General features: G+C 38.5%; 1 protein-coding gene across 1 annotated transcript in view; it reads right to left on the bottom strand.

Moving 5' to 3' along the window:
- The window catches only part of ankrd11 (ankyrin repeat domain 11), a 129387-nt gene that overhangs the window by 14961 nt on the left and 93100 nt on the right, over positions 1-21326 (bottom strand). Inside the window, exons 3-8 of the mRNA XM_026268189.1 lie at positions 13816-13961; positions 9004-9142; positions 2184-2357; positions 583-783; positions 272-414; positions 20-167 (exon numbers count right to left, since the gene is read on the bottom strand). Of these exons, the coding sequence (XP_026123974.1) occupies positions 20-167; positions 272-414; positions 583-783; positions 2184-2357; positions 9004-9142; positions 13816-13902 (892 nt within the window). The 5' untranslated portion in view covers positions 13903-13961. The remainder of the gene's footprint in view (positions 1-19; positions 168-271; positions 415-582; positions 784-2183; positions 2358-9003; positions 9143-13815; positions 13962-21326) is intronic.

Here is a 21326-nt window from a genome sequence, read left to right as displayed (position 1 = left end):
TAACTGCATGATAACACACCTGAGGAACTTTCCTCACTGGAGGTGTAAGTGCCTTTTCCCAGCAACAGGTCAAGCATTGTTTTCGAATTTGCCACTTTTAATGGAGTCTCTCCTCTTCTGTTGATTTGAGAAGGATTCCCTCCATATCGTAACAGCAGCTTCACAACCTATAAAACCAGAATATGGTTGTAAATCAAGATGCCAATGTTAGCATTTTTTTTTTAATTTTAAAATAAATCTCAACTTGGAACATCTGTTCTGAGGTACTTACTTTAAGATGGCCATTGTTAGACGCATCATGTAAAGGCGTGTCGTCATCCAGGCCCTTGGTGTTAACCTCAGCCCCGGCTGCCAGCAGCTGCTTGGCCACATCGTAATACCCTCTGTTACACGCCTCATGCAGTGCAGTCCAGCCTAAATTAAAAGGCATGTCATTATTAAGTGTGTGCTCATCTATGTTATAAAAATAGTTTAATAATTAGACCATTTTAACCAGATTGAGATCACCTAATCACTTAATATACCATTCAATATCAACAGCATGCAAGTGAAGGGCAGGGGAATTCTGATTGCTGCCTTTACCTGCAAAGTCTTTTACATTCACATCAGCCCCCTCGTTGATGAGTTCCTTTATCCGGCGTGCCTCCCCACGTATGGCTGCTCGGTGCAGCCGCGTCTCACCCCTCTCATTCCGCTTGTTCACTTTGTCTTTGGTTTTGGAGGCAGAGTTTGGTGTCCCCTTCTGACCCAGACTTGACTGTGACTGGTGCTTTGGTGTTGTGTCTGAACAAAAATATAAGTATTAACAGCAATTACGTATAGAAGTGGTTTTCAACCATGTGGGTTGGGGCACTGTATGGGGGTCTCAGCAAACTTCCAAGGGGGTCACAAGATGGGATGGTAATTTCTCTAATTTCTATAATAAAAGAAATTATGCTTATTGGATGTAAAATTATTTCTAACAATTAAAACAAAAAGAGAAAAAAAACAAGTCAGTTTGTTGAAAAAGTGTATTGTAGAAAAAAAGAAAAGAAAAAAAAACACCCAGTTGTGGGGTCTTTGAGTCAAAAAAGTTAAAGGGAAACTCCACCCCAAAATGAAAATGATATCATTAATCATATACCCACATGTCGTTCCAAACCTGTAAAAGCTTTGTTCCGACAGTCACAAGCCTCCCAGGTTTTCATCCAGAATATCTTAAATTGTGTTCCAATTTAGACGAACTAAGCTTTTATAAGTTTGGAATGACATGGGGGTAAGTGATTAATGACACAATTTTCATTTTGGGGTGGAGTATCCCTTTATGTTCCTCTGACTTGAGCAGCTGAGTGGGTTTTGTTTGCTCTGACCTCAAGGTGGCAGTCCTGTACAACAAACATGGCAAATGACACCATCTGTCTGCATTACATCTTTTGACTAAAGTATGCAATTTCATCAGAATTTCACATCTTGGATTTGTATGATATTGTCAATAACAAAATTAAAGCAAACTGAAGAACTATTAAGTTTATAAACAAGGAAATGTATTAATGACCCCAGGGAAGACAGAGCTACATATAGCTACACTAAGTTTCTATTTTTTAGACACTTAGATTCAGTACAACATAAAGAGTATGCACAACAATAACTGGCATGCAAAAGTGCTCTGCAGGGGTGAGTTTAGGGGTGTACGTAGTCTTTTGTTTTGGAAAAATAAATCTTTTGAACTATTTGAAGAGGAAGTGCTAAATTTTAGTAATCTGATAGACATGCATACTAAAACTTCATAGAATACCATTAATCTATCTTAGAAAACAAAATGTGACAACAGACGTTTGAAATAAATGCAACACAATCCAAGCTTTTATTTTTCTCAAGCTCCAACATTAGAATGCAAAACCACCCGAGCCAATTGAATCAAATCTGAACAATTCATATTGAAACAGTACAACCAAGTCCCTTGTTGCTCTATCAACAGTCCTGGAGGGCTGATGAACAACAGTGGATTAAGATTTCAGATGTTCATTTCACTGAAGTGATGGAAATTGATGAGGGTTATCTTATTTAATTGAATTTTAATTAAGTGCTGTGGTGTGTGTTTAAATGAAGAATAGCGTGAAAGTGCAGCAGGGACAGTGGAAGCTACTGAAGCCACTGGGCCCGCTCACAGCCTCTAAGACGTGGCGTCCATGACAAACACGCACCTGGACTGTTTACGGACTCCTCTGCCGTCATCTGCATGAGAAGAGCCACCTGCTGCCGCTCAGAGAGGGGGTACCCAGCCCGGATCCCTGGCATGCCCATCCCAAATGGCAGGCCTGACTTCCTGGTGTTAGTGGGCTCTTTTTTAATCCGCTTCCGCTCAGGACCTTGTTTTTCTGTTAAGGAGAAAAAGGGGCATATTAACCCACAAACCAGCCTTATGAACGCTATGAATAGACACAATATCCTTGAATATGCCATCCTTAGCAGCCAGAAGGTCAAGAGAAGCCTTGGGTAAATTCCCAGCCGCTTGGCCCATGTGAACGCCTGCTGGTGGCTGCAGCCATGGTGTGAGATTACCCAAAAGCCTCATGGGGAGGGAGGGGTCCTCCGATGCCATTCTAGCACGTGTGTGTGTTTCTTTAAGGCTATGACTTGGCAGCCTGTCACAGATTACAAAATGGCCGGTGTTCACATTTCAATGTGGCTGAGGCAAGGTCACCGCTGCGTTTGAACAAAAGCAGCTGTTCTTCACAGAAACACCCATCAATTATTCTCAGTATGTCAGTGTCAACATATCTGCCTTACAATGCAGCCGTCCGGTTCTTTACAGCCATCTCTCACCCGTGCTATCGACTTACAGTGGGAGAGCCATCTTTGTGTTTGCCAGTTTCCACTGTGTGATCCCCAAGCCTCAAACTGCACAAACATACCCAAATGTCACGCAGGCATTCCTGTGCCATTAACACCAATAAAAATCCAACAAGGCAAAACAATCCTGTCATCTAGATTTCTGCTCTTGTCTAATCTATGGAAGATCTACTAGCCAGCTTGTTGTTCCCAACGTAGTGATTTGCTTAAGGCCACAAGCATAATTTATAGGGAGAGGAAGCCAGACACAAATGCTTCCAGCAACAAAGTTCTTCCCAGGAATTATTCTTTACTGTTTTGGGCTGATGCATTTTTGCTAACACCAGTAAACACTTACGTTTAATGTACCCAAACACTTAACACATGCGCACTAGTAACATTCCTGTGATTCACACCTAGAAGAGCATGAACAGCAGAAGTGGTCTAAACATGTTTATAACAGGCAGATGAACTAACAAACACAGTGCTTGCACTTTTAGTCTCCTAAAATACTCGACTGAGTTGATGACAATTGTACAGTATTACAGAAGTATACTGATGGATTAAGCTATCCGTCCCAAATTGGTGTTCATAAAGTTGAATTTGTCTACAGAATGTTTATATTATAATATGCCGTGATAATATTCTATTAGGCTAAATGTATTATAAGTCATGTTATACATTGCAGATAAATTGAAGTTCAAACATCTCTTCTGTAAATTCCTACTGTCACACAGTATATACTGTCAGAGCGTTTGCCATATGACAATGGCACCAAATCATCCAATATACACTGCAAACAATATTTTAACCAAAAAAAGCGGTTTACACAACAATTGTGTGATGTGACATTAAGAGTCAGGCCATCCTTAAAAATAATACATCTAAAAAAATTCATTAAAAACAGCTCGACAACGCTTTAACTTGGCACGAAGTTCTAGAAAAACCCATACTCTTGACCCATACCTTCTCCCGTCTAGTCTAAAACCTTGACCATGTCGACTGTCACCTGTCACTTTATGTTCGAAAATCTATTGCACAAATCGATTGGACCAACAAACACAAGTTTCGAAAACGAAAATAGGAAATTGATTTTAACGTCCTTCTCTCGGAGCGCGTCTAGTTTTTTTTTTTTGGAACACGTGTCACACAGCAACTGCAGCTTCGGACAACATGCATAACAACAAATAATACTTCTGCACAATGTTTCTCTTCTTAAAACAGAAATGTGAATTCTGCCGGGATTCAGACTGTCTCATGCATACAGATAAAGATTCGGGCTAGAATCGCCTATGCGTTGTTGAAATTTCTAATCTAAACACAGCCATGTTGAAGCCTGCAGTAAATGTTTTGCATTATGGCAGTCCAGTCTGCTGTTTTTCGAGAATGTTGCACTCCTGTTTGTCATTGTGCATGAAACTTCACACCAATAAATCATAAGAAATATTGGTCTTTACCAATATATTGAATCTTTACATTTCTCCTGCCTGTTGTCCGTGGATTTATCTATATTTGGTGTTATTTGCCGTATAAAATGTATTTAGACGTATTTAGATTTTACAATCGATTCAATGAACACTTGTCACTCAAATCAAACTTTTTTTTTTTCACAAAAGTGACAACCCAAGAAAGTGAAGTAAAAAGATCTCTCATTTGTAGGTTGAATCGACACCTAGTGGTGGATGCAAGTAAAACACTATAAAATAATTTTTTTCTTCTCACCCGAAATTCATTCAATAAACATGTTTTTGACAGAGATTTAGATTTATTTGTGGTCTATATAGCCTGCATTAAAATGAGGAAACTGGAAAAACTGAATTTGGGAAATAAGAGCCTTAAACAGACGAGGTGCAGATATACTAGGAGCACAAATCATCAACATCAACAAATCATCACTTGTTAATGTTACTAATGTTAATGTTACTAACAGGTTTAACTGACTTATTTTGAAAACCACCTCCTGTAATAGACGTTGCACAACTTTTTTTTTTTTTTTTTAAACAAACAAACAAAGAAGAGCTGGTTAGAAGTGAGGTTTGTAATGTCTTTAATCAGCTAAGAGAACAAAACTGAACAACTGAAGAAAAAAAGAAAAACCAAAAAAATACCCCAAGAGTCTTCAGTAATGAGGGTTACATGGACAATCGCCTAATAGACTAGAGAAAATTCCAATGGTAAACAAACAAGTATATGAAACAACTATGTTGTTGCTGGGGTGTTTTGGGTGGTTTATTACTGGTAAGTCAAGAACCCACCGTCAAAACCAAATTGCTTAGAAAAGTGAAAGTAAAATTAGTACAACTCACTACATTCAGGTCTGGAGAACAAAAGGTGTGAGGTATGGACTGACTTCCAGTTCAGTGTGTAAACACTGAATAGACAAACACAAAAATAGCTATATTAATAGTGATGTTTGCCTTAGTAAGCACTACTCATAAGAACCCAAAATTAAACATGGATCCCCAGACAATCCCCAATACCATAAGCCAGAAACTCTCAATGAGCTGCCCAGGGAAAACTGGAAATGAAGGCAAAAGAGACAGGAAGTGCCCGCGGGATGAATACTTTTGCACACAGCTGATGAAAGGACAGTGAGGGGTAGAGGGGTTAAAAAAAGAGTGAGGGGGATTGGTTTCATCAACCTTAATGATGAAGTCAGCCATCCATGGAGCACTTGAAGGTTCTTCTCAGAGAGAATGTAGAATGTTAATGTATCAGACTCCTTTATCCGAGCTTCTCAAACACAGAGGCAGTGTGAACGCAAGCCACACTTCACCTCTTCAGAATGCAAGGGCAGCAGCACCAGTGGGAGAACGCGGTAATAAAACCCAGGCAAAACAGATGCAGACAATTCAGGCACCACCAGATCTGATATATACGGTGAAATCACAATAGTGAATAATTCATAAGAGCGCTGCATGACAGAAAATGAAATACTACAAAAACATTCCTCCCTTCAGGAATATGGGTAATGCTCCACGGCTTGGTCTAAATGCAGTGTGTGCATGTTAGCCAGAGACCAACTGCATGTGCAAGTGTACCAGCGCACATGCCTGCCAGCGTTAGCAAGGCGTGGGCAGCAGTGGAGCAGCAAATATTACTGTCTCTTATCAGCCAACCCACTCCCTTTACCCTTATCCACAACATTCTCCCTCCGCAGCTCCCTTCCACCATCTGCTATAGCTCGCATGCCCAAAGTTCTCAGACCATGCAGTGTGCATCCCAAAAAAGCACCTCATAAGCTATTCAGTCTCTGTAATATCCTCTCGAAATGCATTGTTATTTGCACGCTAAAATGCATCACCACTAGCAAATGCTTTTTAGAGCAGTGGCACTGCATTCTATTTCCATGCCAAGTTCAGCCTCTAATACATAATGCAGCAAAGATGTCTGCGGCCTGAGAAAGCACAGAGAGGCAATGAGCAAACACAGAAGATGGAGGCAGGAAGACTGAGAGATGGAGGAAGTATTCTGAGTGCTCTTGGGCCTTGTGGGTTGCTCCTGCACTAGAGCTAAGTGGCACAGACGATCTCTGCAGTCTCCCTGAATGCAGACCGCAACGAGAGCCCATGAGAGAGATGCAGAGAAGGAAATGTAAAAATATCAGCTAGATAAATTATGTATTTCAAATGAAATCTTCCAGAAAATGGAGGACAGGAAACACCCTCGGTGACACTGTGAAGATGGCTCCGTTTTACTTCGGCATCGGCTTTGATACACCGTCACGTGTAATATATTGGAACATACCAGGAACACGATAACTGTTAGTTATTTTTAGCCACGTTTTTGTGTCAATTATTTAAAAAAATAAAAAAATTGTACCAAGGCTCCAAACTGTGACTAAAACAGTCGCATTTATGATCATAAAAATTAAATTGCAAGTCAAGTTAAGCCCAAACTCACGTTTATTCTTCGGCACCTAAAAAAATAATTTGCCACCTACGTTTTTTTCTTATAGGAGCCAATTGCTCCTTACTCGATTTTTTGTTTGGAGCCCTGTGTACTATGAGACTTTTTCTGTGTACTTTTTCCCCCAATTCGATCAGAATATATTTTTTATACCACATTTTAAAATTGAAGCAGCAGTTGTGGACAGTTAAAACGAAATCATTCAAATATATATTTTACATTCAAATTTTAAATTAAAAATAAGTTTGGTGGTTTAAAAACCAATCACAACAGTATAGATTTATAATAACATCAGTCTATTTATCAGTATTACCTGCAATTTTATTAGCAGCACATCCACCTTTGTCATCTCTGCTGTACTCATGCTATTCTTAGGTTTAATTTCTTTAGGGAACCAATTCCAACTTATTGCAGCCTAATAAACAAAACACTTTCCATCTGCACCAACGGCTAGGGCTAGAAGTTACATTAGGTTAGAGATATTTTGATACCTTTGCTAATAATATAAATTATGTAATAATGTGTAAATCACAATACTGTGTAAAGTTTATCTCAAAGTCAGTAAGCCAGTTTGACTCATCTTAAGATCAAGAAAGTTTATAGGCATGCTGCATTCAAATGTCTCTGTGCATATATGTGAATGCTCTATGTTCAGCATCAAAGGTTTCTATTTACAACACTGACCTGTACTACAGTACTGTAGGCAATCAGCGGCAAACGCAATGAATGCAGTACCAAATCAGAGGTGTTTTATTTAGTCAGTGGCACATGCACTGATTTATATGATGAAAATAAGACATTCATTGTGCAGTGTTGACAACTTCAAAACTATAATGGTTGTTTTTACTAGATCGCAGGGATCACTCTTTACCCGTTTTTTTTTTTTTTTTTTTACATACACACTGCAAAATTCATAGATTAACAACAATAATTAAATGTGGAACTGAATCCAAAAATGTTCATATTTTTATATGTCATTGATTTTAAATGTTGAATGTAAATCGTTTTCATTTAGTAAAAAGCTATGTCAAATTTGAGAATAAATTGAAAAATATGAAACATCATGATAATTGTCAAAATGTGAAAAATATCAATAGATACATTCTTTAGCTCATATCGCCCAGCCCTAACATCTTCCTTTCTATTTCATTCTGGCCAGGACTGAGTTAATAATGGCTTTCGTAGTGACTGCTAATGCTTACTAATTAAAAAGCTCCCATTGCAGTGAAACATTAAATGCACATCCAACTTTCAGCATCAGCCGAAAAGGTGGTTGTGGGAGCTCACTGCGGTAATGGAACAAAGATCTAACCAGTCCTGTACTGGAAACCTTCCAACTGGGGGAGGAGACCATGGAGAGAGCAGCTCAACTACATCAAAAAGTCCCAGTAAGGGTGCATGAGGTGGAGTACAGCCAAGAGCTGGACAGATTCCATTAGGAAACAGACATTGATACAGCATAAAAAAAACATGCAACCAAATCCAAGCTATCTTCACTGACACTGTGAAGCTGCAATTTCATGGCCTAAAAGTGAGGATTCTTAAAAAATCTGAAGGAACATTCAATGGATTTGTTATTAATAGAGAAAACAAAAGGAGAAGCAATACTCCACTTAAATGTTGAGAGCAAAATAGGGTTGGAACTGGACAGAGAAAGAGAGACCAACATAGAAACAGGCCAGTCAAAGAATGGACGTGACCACACCCCCTATTAGCATCACAATGAGCACTTCAGGCATTGTCTGATGACAGAGAAAATGGGCAAGATTTCACGCCTTACAGCCACGTCTCAAAAGAGAGGGGGTTCTGCCAACGGCCCGCTAAAAGGTTACAGAGAGGCTGCGCTTCGACTGCAAAAACATGCAGAAATTACAGCCATAAAACAAACCACACAACTCAAAATATATTCAAACCACTGTCTTTCTACACAAGCTAAAAAACACAGCAACAAACGGAAAAACTAGCCAAATTGCAACATAAGTGCAGCTTGCCATAAACTCCCGCATTCAGTTAGGATCAAATGAAGTACTTGAACAAAAATGATAATGATCTAGGCTGAACTAACATCAGAAGATCCCTATAAATAAAAGAGTATGCTATCTCACCCTTCTCCAGCATATCATATCCAACAAATTTCCAATTACAGGACTAATGGTTTCTCCATCAGCACTTCTATCATACGGCACACATCACTGAAGAAAAACAACAACAGAAGCCTACACAAACGCTCACACACTTCCTGTTACCCACAGTTCTGTGCTATGTGCTGGCCCCGCCCCTTACCCGAATCAGAATCTTTCTGATCTCCATTGGCTCCGACGGTGAAGGGCAGCTTCCTCTTAGGAGCTTTCTCTTTCATCTCTTTGACACCATCGCTGTGATCCAATTTAGGAGTCTTGTTTGACGAGCCTTTGTCTTTATCCTAGGGGAACATGGGACATAGTGAGTTTAGCAGAAAACAGCATATCTCAAATGATTCAGCTCAGTGTAAGGGCTGATAACAGTGCTCTGGGACAATACTGCTCTCACAATGAAATGCAGAATATACAACTACATAAGCTTCATACAGTATGTACATTCTTTTTAGTGGATATATACAGCTATGTACCTGTTCATGGATGGACTTTTGCATTACACATACAATATGAGTCTGTATACTTGCATATACTTATATTAATATTAAATACATGTTGTTGATGCTTTTAATAAAAAAATAAAAAAAAACAATATTGTACAATTTGAATATACAGATAATTGTATATTTATGGACATATTATCCTTTGCAGCACATTTAATCAACATCTAAAACAAGAAAATATACACAATTTAACAGCTGGGACAAGGCAACATTACACATATGTCCATGAAAAATGTCCTGAGGTTACTTTAAGCAAGACATTATATATAAGACATGTGAGAGGAGGAGTCTGTTCCAGACCCTTCACATCAACAACTGGAACCCATCAAAACCCCCACCTCAACAAACCTCTTCAAAGCTGCACACACCAATTCCTGCCAAAAGCCCACCATCAAAAACATTCAACATTCAGATCTCAAATACAGCCCATTTCGCAAGAATTTATTCCAGACTACAAACACACACGCCAGCCATCGTGACGAATACAGGATATTTCCATACTGTCTGTGCTTCCCTATTATTACTGTACAACTAGACCTAAATGGAATCTTCTCCCACATTTTCCATGCGGACAGTGGGGCAACATCTACAGAAAAATGTATTAAATGGAGCTGAGAGTAGGTGAAATCTGTAACGGAAAGTATTATGATATAAACAACAAATGTGCCTGCACTAGAAAGAGAAGTAATTTTTATCAGATCTCAGAAAACATACAGGGTTGTACAAATATTAAAAGTTCATGAATGTACATAAGCAATGGGCTGACTGTTGGAGGAGGAAGTTGGACTGGAGCAGCTGGGGCTGTGTCTGCTACTGGCAGTGCTAATGAAGGCTAATTAAAGAGCTCTTAGTGCAGTGATAAAGCGAAAGCTGAATTCAGCGTAGAGCTGTTTCTACTGCGAGAGCCTCACCATCCAGCCCCAGCCCACATCCACCTCTGTCATGAGACTATGATGTCATCCAAGAGCAAACACACACGCACACACAAAGACAATATCTGCCCCCAAGAACTGAGCTCTAAGAGATATGAAAACACAGAGAGTCAAAGACAGAGAGAGAGAGAGATAGATGAGAGCAGGCTTTCTTGAAGCACGTAGAGAAACCGAAGCTAAATCAAGTAAAACCTTTCACTGCCTTTCTCTAAAACCATCTGTGTGAGCAGCCCTGTTTACTTGCTGGTCTCCTAGCAATGCTTTCACTCTTCCTCGTCTGCTCACATGCTCGCTCCCTCCCCCTGGCAGAGTCTGATGCAATACTACACAGAATGATGTACATACACACACACACACACACCGTCTGGGCCATAAACTCTTCACTAACTCTGGCTTGTCTTGCACCAAAACACTGACCCTCAGATTCAAAAACACTTATGACATCAAATGCCTTTTAATTTAATCATGGTTTTTATACAATCCCATACTAAATTTCTACAGTGACTTCATGCTTAACACATTAGAATAATTTACAGCTGTATATTGAGTGCTATTTTGATGTTGGTTTAGCTGTTTATCCTTCATTTACCAATACTGGGATGGATACAGTGAATCTCATTAATCAGCATGTTGAAAACCCTCAAAATAGATAAGTCTCTTAACTAAGGATTGCCATATTCTCACAGATTAGATTTGCGATGTTGGGGTATAAGATGATAAGGCTTACATTACAGCTGTATCATTATGAAATATAAAAATATCAAGACATATTCAGCCCTTAAGCAAGAGGACACAGCACACAAGACACGGGAAAAACGGCATGGCCTAGACACATAACATAACTAAATCAGTAAAAAATATTCACTGTCCAATGAACAGCATAAGGGGACACAATCAATGTAAATTTACACAAGAAACTTCACAAACCAAAAAAACAGTAATGTTTTTAAAAAATTATCTTCTTTATGTAGCAAAATATCTATTATTAGGGCTGTGACGAATAAACACCAGCCGGTTGAAAATCAAATTCAAATGTGTGAAGATACGAGTTTATATGAATGTATGTCTGAGGAGAACTTACTATCTTTAGTAAAGTTTAGATGGTATTTATAATATATAATTATATAATTATATATATATATATATATATATATATATATATATATATATATATATATATATATAACTTCAAACGAACCATGATTTTTGCGTACCGTTACACCCCTAATATATATATATATATATATATTAGGGCTGTAGCTATCGAATATTTTAGTAATCGAGTATTCTACCAAAAATTCCATCGATTAATCGAGTAATCCGATAAAATGTGTTTTTGCTTAATTAAAGTGCAATATTAATCATGCAAGAGAAAATAAGACTCCTGGGTCTCTTAAAATGAACAACTAATTTCCTTTTTTAGAAAAAAATTATTTTTATTTTTTAAATGCATAGAATGCAATGCATACATCAAAATTTAAAACAAACATTTGATTAGTACCCATTGTTTCTCTGTCTGTACTTGTACTGTGAACAATGACAATAAAGTTATGATAGATGATAAGACAGATGAATTAAATGCATTTAAGTGCCATTCAGTTGTGTTTTTAAATAAAACATTTTCTGATATGCACATTAAACATTAAACACATAAAACATTAGTTTAATTTATCTTTAATTATTGAACTTTTTGGTAAACAAAGGGGATTTACTATTAAAAATAAAACACGGAAGAAATGTTGTGTGATTAAACCTTAAAAAAATAATGTTCGATTTTTTTATTTATTTTGTAGTAGGCTATGTACATTCTGCTGAACAATAGTCTTTTACCAGACTTTTATTTTGACAGGTAGACGTACCTTTACAGTTCTGTGTATGTGATATGACGCTAGTATTACTCAAATCAAGCAGTCAAATGCTTATGAAGTAACTGTCAGAGCAGTTCTGGGGATGTTGTTCATTTGTTCACGTCCTTATTTAGTGAGACGACAGACACTGAAAATCACAGTGAGCATCACGCGCGCTTCAGTGTGTTTAAAGAATGAAGAAGCGTTTCTGCGCCATTCATTAACAGACATGCAGAACATGCAGGATTCATATTTAAATAGACTGTTCCGGCTTAATATTTACAGATTTAGTCCATATCGTGATTTGATGTAAGTGCAATGACCTATTTTTGATTAATTCATTCAAAATTTGGCAAATTCCTTGCCATTCTGCGTTAAACTGTAAATTCCGTTTTTATGACTGGATTCCACGGTTCTCTCCGCATTTTCTGCATCGCGGAAATCATAGGGCCCTAGTGTGGTATGCCAGCTCTATCTCGCAATGGACACACACCAAGCCGTTCTCTTTAAGTTTGCCCGCGCCCTCAAATCAAAATACAGCTGACTCCTTGCAGTATGCGATTTCGGCTGCAGCGCTTGTCTCCTCCTGCTTTGTGGGTGACTTAAACGTGTTTTGTCACATTAAAAAAAATCATTGCGAAAGAACCTGATGTGAGATTTAAAATAAATTAAAAGAGGCTTCGAGGCAGATGAATTTGCCCTTGACCATTTTTTGTAATCGAGTTACTCAAGGAATCGCTTCAGCCCTAATATATATATTAAAGTGCAGCACTGCTTTGTTTACAGTGGTAACCAAGGAAATTCTTTAAGCGCCACCTTCTGGCAGAGAGTGAATCTGCGTCTCATTCAGCTTGGCTACTGTTTGTTTCATGGAGATTTAGATTAAAAACTGCAGCATCTCTGTTTGGATAATAATTAAAATGCAGTAGTTGCCTGCCTCTAATATTAAATGGACAGAGCACAGACAAAGCCTTATTTTGTTTATATGAAGAGATTTACGTGTGTTATTTGATTTGGGTCTTGTTTTAAAATTTCAAATTAGTTTTAATTTACATTTACATTATATTTATATTTTGTTATTAAGCTCTTTTATCCAAAGCGACTTACAAACGAGGACAAGAGAAGCAATCAAAAACAACAAAAGAGAAATAATATGCAAGTGCTATATTAGTATATTTTTATAGCGTAATATTTTAATTTCACAAAAGAAGGATTTTCTTTTCACAAAGAAAGCATTTTGTCCTAGAAATAATAAAAGGACACATTTAATTTATAATCTGTCTTAAATCTGATTTTGTTATCGAATTGAATTGTGAAATAAATAAAAAAAGCGCCTTGACTTAAAATCTTAAAAATGGTTACAAAAATGGCTTCTAAAAACACAACAAACATGCATCACACTGATTGTGTATTATGATTGGGTAGGATCATATATTGACTTTGACTCTTACTTAAATGTTTAGATTGTATAAAAACAATTAACAGATGCCCACTCTGAGTCTGACCGTAATTCGCCCACTCATGGTCTGAATGCTGAAATAAGCACAACAATACAGTGCAATAGTTTATGTAGCTCTGTTTAGGATAAAACTACATTTACTTGACAGCTTGCAAAGGTTATAGGCGATTATACCAGCAGAGTGTGTGTGCATGTGATATAAAAAGCAATTTTTCTCACCTTCTTCCCACCCTGCTTTTCCACCATGTCGGTGTTGGATGGGAAGTCCTCCAGCTGGGGGGTTTTAGAACCCCCACCCTTGGGCATCGTTCAGCTATTGCCACGCCAAACCTCATTCACGCTTCCATCGCATCGTCATCGACCGTCTGTGAGACAGAGAGAGGGAAGGACACATTAGCACTTTACTGTCAATCTCCTTTATGACATTTCACTTAGCACACCAAGTTCTCTATTTTTTCCCAGTTTTACTCAACTGCCCATTCTCAAAGCTCTTTAAAGCAACAGACCTTCAAAAACAAATAGCATTTATGTACTGATCTCAGAACATGCATGTACCGTTCTCATTTTCTGAAAGAGATGACATCTGTTAATGTTCTATACAACCAGTCAAATCAGTTAGATGGATGCGAGAACTGAATAGTAAAAACAAACAGTCATCAGAAAATCGATCAAACTAGAGTCGTCACAGTTATTACAAAATCAACTCATGTTTATTTGATATAACAGTGACTAGAGTACATTTCAAATTACAAGCATATTGGCATCTGGTTGCATTTTATTTACACTTCTCATTTGTGTAATAAACATTTCCGGCATTTACAAATTACCATATAAAACAAATTACATGCTATGAAACAGAGGTGATGACAGCATTACCAGGTACACTGTAACTGACATGAACATTTCAGAATTTCTATAAAATCAGTTACCACCATAACTGACAGTCAAAATGTCATATTCTTGACAGCCCTATTGCCAACAAATTGCATAATTATTTTTTCATTGTGAGGTAGACCAGTTCATTAGATAACATTGATCTGCAATTGATGGTAGATATATAAGCAAACTCTTTTTTTATTAGAATAAAATGACATTCGATATATGGTTTAAATTCAACATGGTTCAATAATTTGGACTATTCCCCAGAATGCATTTGATCCAGTCAAGTGAGTAAACACCAGCCAAGATTTTAATGTTGTCTGGCTTTGATAGCATTTCAATAAACCCCTGAATTTGCAAATTCAAGCAACACCTTTAAATACCAACAGAATTCAGTCTTTTCTGGAATATAAATTTTCTCTCTTGTTTATAACACAATACAAAAATCACGCTCTGCACAGTGATTCAGAAGCTAATAAATAAAAAAGCAGCCCGGACTCTGTAACGTACACACAGTTCAGAGCTACTGGCGAAGTGATAATATGAAGATATAAAAACACTAAAGTGTCTTGAGTGCAGAGCGTGCAAGTACACTGCAATTCATTAGTACTGCAGGGTGGAGATGGCTGCTGCAAGAGATCAGGAAAACAAATTGTTACAGTATTTTGAACTTATTGGACAGACAGCCGATAATGATGCAATGAAAGTTTTTGCATCAAGGCTTTGATGGTATTGTATTTAGAACAAATGCTTTTGTTTAATCTCAAAGACAACAGTCATATTTTTCTTCTAATTTGGGAGCAGTTTTTAAGCAAAACATTCCCACAGCACGACTGTAGATTCAAGATGCCCTGTCACAATTTAAATAAAGAATGTGGGTTCACTTTGAAGACAGACTACCTTTATAAAATGCATGGAATTTGCAAGCAGCGTCATTTAAAAGCCTTTTGCACAGCAATCTATTGTACTGCAAGCCTTACTAACCGAAAAATGCATTGCATCACACCCAAATGTTGTCAAAGTGCAAAAGACAAGTGACCCTCAACAGAAATCTAGTGAAATTCAACCAAGATGTAATAACGCTTGGATCATCTCTACACCACCCTTGGACAAATCTGTATATGATGAACAAGGATTAATGTGAGGGCAGCTGTATACCATAATTGTCCCCAACCCTATAATGTATGTTTTAGTTTTGTGTGATGCACAGGGCTGCCCATTGCCTTCTCTTCTCCAGGAAAACGCACTCACCACTATTATGGCGCCACAGCCATCTCTCTCCTGCCCTCCTATTCAAAGACAGCTATTTATATCTTCAGCTAACATACCACACATGCATGCATGCAGACAGAGAATAATACTGCTCTTCTGTTATTTAGGCATGTCTCCCACACCCTATCCTCACCCCAAAGCAGTTCCACACCTCAAAGTGGTTGAAAGGTCAGCCTCTAATGGGGATAAACAACTATGGTGTGGAACAGACACACAAACACAGACAAGCTTGTACCCTAAAGTAGGTCGATGCAATTTCTAGAACAATTCAGGCCTACACAGGTCTGCTTTAAGATCAAAACAACCACAGGGCATTCAACTATTTCTATATGTTAGCTGTGAGATCCCACAGTTCAACTGGCTGGCAGAACAACCAACAAATCTCCAAAAACAACATGAGTACATAAAGTCTGCTCTGAACGAAAATACAGAACATGTATGTACATGAATGCACAGAGAATAGTGTGGAATGTGCAGTTGTGTGCACCCTGCTTCTGAACTTGTGTGTGTTCTGCAAGCATTACTGCAGGAAAAGAAATGCGCGCGCACACACACACACACACACACACACACACTCAGGAACGGCACCCAGAGAAGAAACACAATGACATCCATTCCAGAAACACGGCTCATTTCCTCTGCTTTCCACCCCAATCAAAAGCTGCTGCGCATCTGCAATCAGTGTGGGTGCTTGTGTCAGACAAAGTGTTTTTTTTTTTGCCTGCAGCCAGCTGTAATTCATCACATATGAGGTCTACTTTTAGCACTGTACTCTACTGAAGCTGTAGCAGATGACACAAGGCCCAGGCTTACTGACATGTCCCTGCATCCGTTTCCTGCAGCACAACCACACGACAGCAGTGTGTGCAAGTTCCCTGCAGGGGTCTTGCATACTCCTGGATCCTAGCAGACTGTGCAAAGACTTTCACCAAGGCAAATCTCCATTTTCTGGACTGTATAGAGTGGAAAATGTTGACATCATGTCCTAACCAGGTTGATTAGACTTATATATAACTTACAAATGGGTTCCAAATGAAACTTTGTTGTATAGGTTTCAACTTTGAAACATCTTATATTAGACCGGTTATAATATTAGGGTTGTAACGGTATGAGATTTTCACAGTATGATAATAGTCTCAGAAAATACCACGGTTATACGGTTTCACGGTATATGGTAGGGCTGCACGATGTGTCGTTTAAGCATCGATATCGCGATGTATGAATCCATGATAGTCACATCGCACGATGTGCGATGTAGGCTGTTGTAGTTGATCCGTTTTTCATTAGCTGTATGGGCCAGAGAGCGTGCACGCGTGGCCGACGACACACTAGCCCTAGTATATTGTATTAAACTTTTTTACCACTGATTATTTATTAGTTTAATAACTCATATTTATCATTAATAATTCATACAAATTCATCAATTCTGGTTTGACTTAATTTTTCTGGATTCTGTACTTACCGTAATTCCTCAAATAAAAGCCGGGGCCTTTATTTACCTGAACTGCACAAGGTAACAGGCTTTTATTTGAAGCAGGCCTTTATTTCTAATTCCATCCGTTTGATAAGTAATTGTTTTCGACAGAAACTGTTCTCGGTTCAGTGTACTGGTGATCCGAAAACCGATGCAACTGGTTCTTGACTCGAGAACAAGAAACGCTCCGGTAGTGGGCGTGCATGTTCGTTATCTGGCTCTGCTGCACAAATTCCCCCCCGGCCTTTATTTAAGACCGGCCTTTATTGGTCCGTGTTGACCACACCCCCGGCCACTATAAGACGCCCGACGTTTATTTGACTACCGGTTTTTATTTGAGGAATTACGATATATGTAGCTTCCTCACCTTTTCCGGAACAATGTTAAAAGCTCAGCCAAGATGAAGGAACAGCTGATCATAGCTGTATATGGATTGCCATTTTTAAAATTAATTCAGTAGCAGAGCTACTGCAAACAATTTTTTGTGCTGCAGATCCATTTATCCATTGCTGAAATGTCCGCGTCTTTATGGAGAGAGCAGGTCATGGTTGCTTAGCAACTGCAGACGCCTCAGGAGCACAAGGCCCGAACGAAGGCTTTGGGAAAAAATCAGAAAGCCTAGCTTTTCAAATGCATTTTTAGGCACGATATGTGAATGGCCCTTTAGGTGGAAAGTGGTTGCCTTGGCCCAGGTGAGATTCTGTGTCTGTTATTTTCTCTCAATTCCGTAGATAAGCAAATGTACATGGTATGATAACTGTACATGTTTATATCACAGTATTTCATCATAGTATATTGTTACAACCCTATATATATATATATATATATATATATAGCATAAATTATAACAATTGAGATTTGTTACAAAGTATGTATAAGTTGCAGGATGGAGTTAGTACTTTAGTTGATACTGCAGTATCAGAGGTTACAGTATCTGGTTTCTTTCGATTGTGATTTACTAATAAATGTGGTATTGACTACTAAAATTGTGCTATTGCAACAACTCCAGTCTTTAATAAGAGCGATCACAGGCTACACATTTGCATTTTTCATATTAGCTGATGGGCAGATAGACAGGCCTTGTTAGAGGATGGCTGGCTCTGGGTTACGGGATTAATTTTGGAGGAATGTAGGCCCCTCAGTTTGCAGAGGCTGACCCTGGGTCAGCCGACCAGTGCTTAGACAGCTTCCTCCTGCCTGCTGACAGTGTAGTCCTGCCTTTGCTCAGCCCGGAACACAAAGCTCCCTCTAATCTCCCGCTTCCACCGGCCCCAATGGCCCTTGCACAAGCACATGAGCATGCTACACAGATTTGGATAGTAAAACAGAATAGCATAATTGTTCCATCATGGAAAATAAAACGATGACAAGCAAATGAATAAATTAATACAAATACAAATTGACTTGCTGCATGACACACTCACACCAGATGTACAAGTGTTGCCAAAAAAAAAAAAAAAAAAAAAAAAAAGACTAAATGCAAAGCCGGGTATTCTGTCCGTTTCTATGTTCAAACCAGTCAGTCTACTCATGTGTGAGATGGGGCTTTGCTGTGTCATTGTCAGGCCTGCAGAACCTGCTCTGAGGTGGCACATGATTAGTGCTGGATTGATTTCTTGATTTTAACAGATTTTCATGTTGATGAACCAATATTGATTCTTAAATACCACAGATACCACAGTTTTAATACAATTTCACTAAACAATTTGCACATCTCTCCTAATTAGGGCTGCACGATGTGTCGTTTAAACATCGATATCGCAATGTACGAATCCACGATAGTCACATCGCAGGATGTGCGATGTATGCTGTCGTAGTTGATCTGTTATTCATTAACTGTACGGGCCAGCTACTCCCCGACCCTGGACGAATGTTATTTGCAGATTAATTGCACAGCTTAACCATCATTGAGTGAAAGTTTATCATTGACAGGACTGAAAAAAACATGCAAGTTTAACAGGGCAGAGAGAGAGAGAGAGCGCGAGAGAGAGAGAGCATGAGAGAGAGAGAGCGCGAGAGAGAGAGAGCGCGAGAGAGAGAGAGAGAGAAAGAGGGAGAGAGCACGCGAGAGAGACAGAGAGAGAGCGCACACGAGAGACAGAGAGAGAGAGCGTGTGAGAGAGACAGAGAGAGCGCGAGCGAAAGACAGAGAGAGAGCGAGCCGTCTTCAAACAACACGAGCGCTGTCTTGCTCTCTCTCCATCGCGCATATTAATCAATTGACACGATGGTGTCGATGTTTAAATAATTTAAAATGAGAATGTAAGTGTGCTCACCCCATTTTTGTTTGTAAGATAAAATATCGCAATATATATCGCAGAAAAATAAAATATCGCAATGTCATTTTTTCCCAATATCGTGCAGCCCTACTCCTAATACCTTTTTTTTTTTTACTCTCACCTGAAATTAATGCAATAAACATGTTTTTGACAAATATTTCAATTTGTTTGTGGTCTATAAAGTCTGCATCAAAATGAGGTTTGCAATGATGCGCCCGAAGGCACGGGTTGAAGACCCAGTCAGTGACGTCACGATTTGCTAATTTGCCTAAATTCATACCTACGTAATCACAATCACCAAAATTTTACATTTTTGTAAAATTAAAAAATAAAAATAAATGAAAATAAAAAAAATATTTAGACCTACCTACCCTTTTTTTTTTTATGTTCTACTGTTACTGCAAACCAAAATATTTTTAAGGATGGCCTGACAGTCGCAGTAGCACAGTTCGTTTCCACCAGTGCTGCAATTTTTGTTTTCATCACTAATTGATGGATATCTAAAATATGAAAGTAAAGAGAAGTCTAAAACAGGCGGGAGGTCAGCGTCTGCACTATGACATGAAAATTGGCCTGAAGCCCGGCTCGAAGGGTGTAAAAATGTTCGGGGCCCGTCGGGCTCAGGCTGAAATCCAGGGCTCTAGTGTCTGTTGTTGAACCACAGGGAGACTTTCAGAGATGCTGAGTCTTTTTTTTCTCTCCCTCGAATGGCTGGTCGCACCAGTGAGACCTCTTTTAGTCGCACCATTGAGAAATTAGGTCGGACTCTAGAGCCCTGAATTTTAATATAAATAAATCTCAAACAAATATCGTTTGGCACACTTTAAGATAAAATACATTTTATCAAAATGTATCGTAATCACTATTTTCATAATCTGTATTTTAACCATGAAAAGATAAGAATAGTCAGCTTTAAAAATAAAGTTAAGAGGGAAGCATTTTACTAAATATGGACAATTATCTATTACCCATTTATACAATTTTCACTTTACATTTTTTAAATTTTATATTAATGAATCATATGATAGTTCCATGTATAGTTTGAGATATTTAACATATGTACTTGATATATCCAAAAGAACAGATACAGAATCCAATTAAATAAAGTATAGAATTGAACAGAAATCCCAAGCATGCGAGTCGAAATCAAATTGTGAAATGTGTCAGTACCCAGACTTACACATTCTAGTTATTTTACATAAGCACAGGTGATCACATATGGTCATTAAAGCATTTCTTGTCGGCAAAACCTATAAAGTGTCAGCATGGTTGGAGAGACACAGAGAATAAATGACTGCACCTCTCAGCTCAAACTAATATTTCTCTGTCCATCGATCAATAGGATCTTCTCCTTTCCTTTACTGTAGCAATCCTCTCTCTGCGGTCAAACAGGGGCCATCACAGTGTGTAGCCACAGAAAGCCTCAGTCCAGTTCTTTCTCATTCTTCATACAATTGCTGCTGCACAGTATGACTATTATGGGCTGCTTTGGTAACGGTGCCTCCTGCTGAGATGAAACGACCCACAACCCCCTAGCTCAGCACCACGGTAACATAGGGTGCTGTCATCAAGTCCACTGCTATTTAGTGCAGCTGACTCCGAGTGGAAAAGAACTGTTGCATGGAGTCGATATGGAAATGACTGTGTGTTTATGTACATCACATCAGCTCAGGCCTCTTTCACCACGTCTACAGTGGAGTCACAACAGCTTGAGGCTGTCCATACATTCCATATTCACAAACCACAGACCAATCAGCGGTAAGCAAAAGTACACTGAAAATAAAAGAACTAACAATAATCCCGCAGTTTTGACACATAGAACGTGC

The sequence above is a fragment of the Carassius auratus genome, chromosome 7 (assembly GCF_003368295.1).
Source record: "Carassius auratus strain Wakin chromosome 7, ASM336829v1, whole genome shotgun sequence".
In the NCBI taxonomy this organism is placed as follows: Eukaryota; Metazoa; Chordata; class Actinopteri; order Cypriniformes; family Cyprinidae; genus Carassius; species Carassius auratus.
The sequence above is the reverse complement of the archived record's forward strand: the minus strand, read 5'-3'. Positions and strand labels throughout refer to the sequence as shown.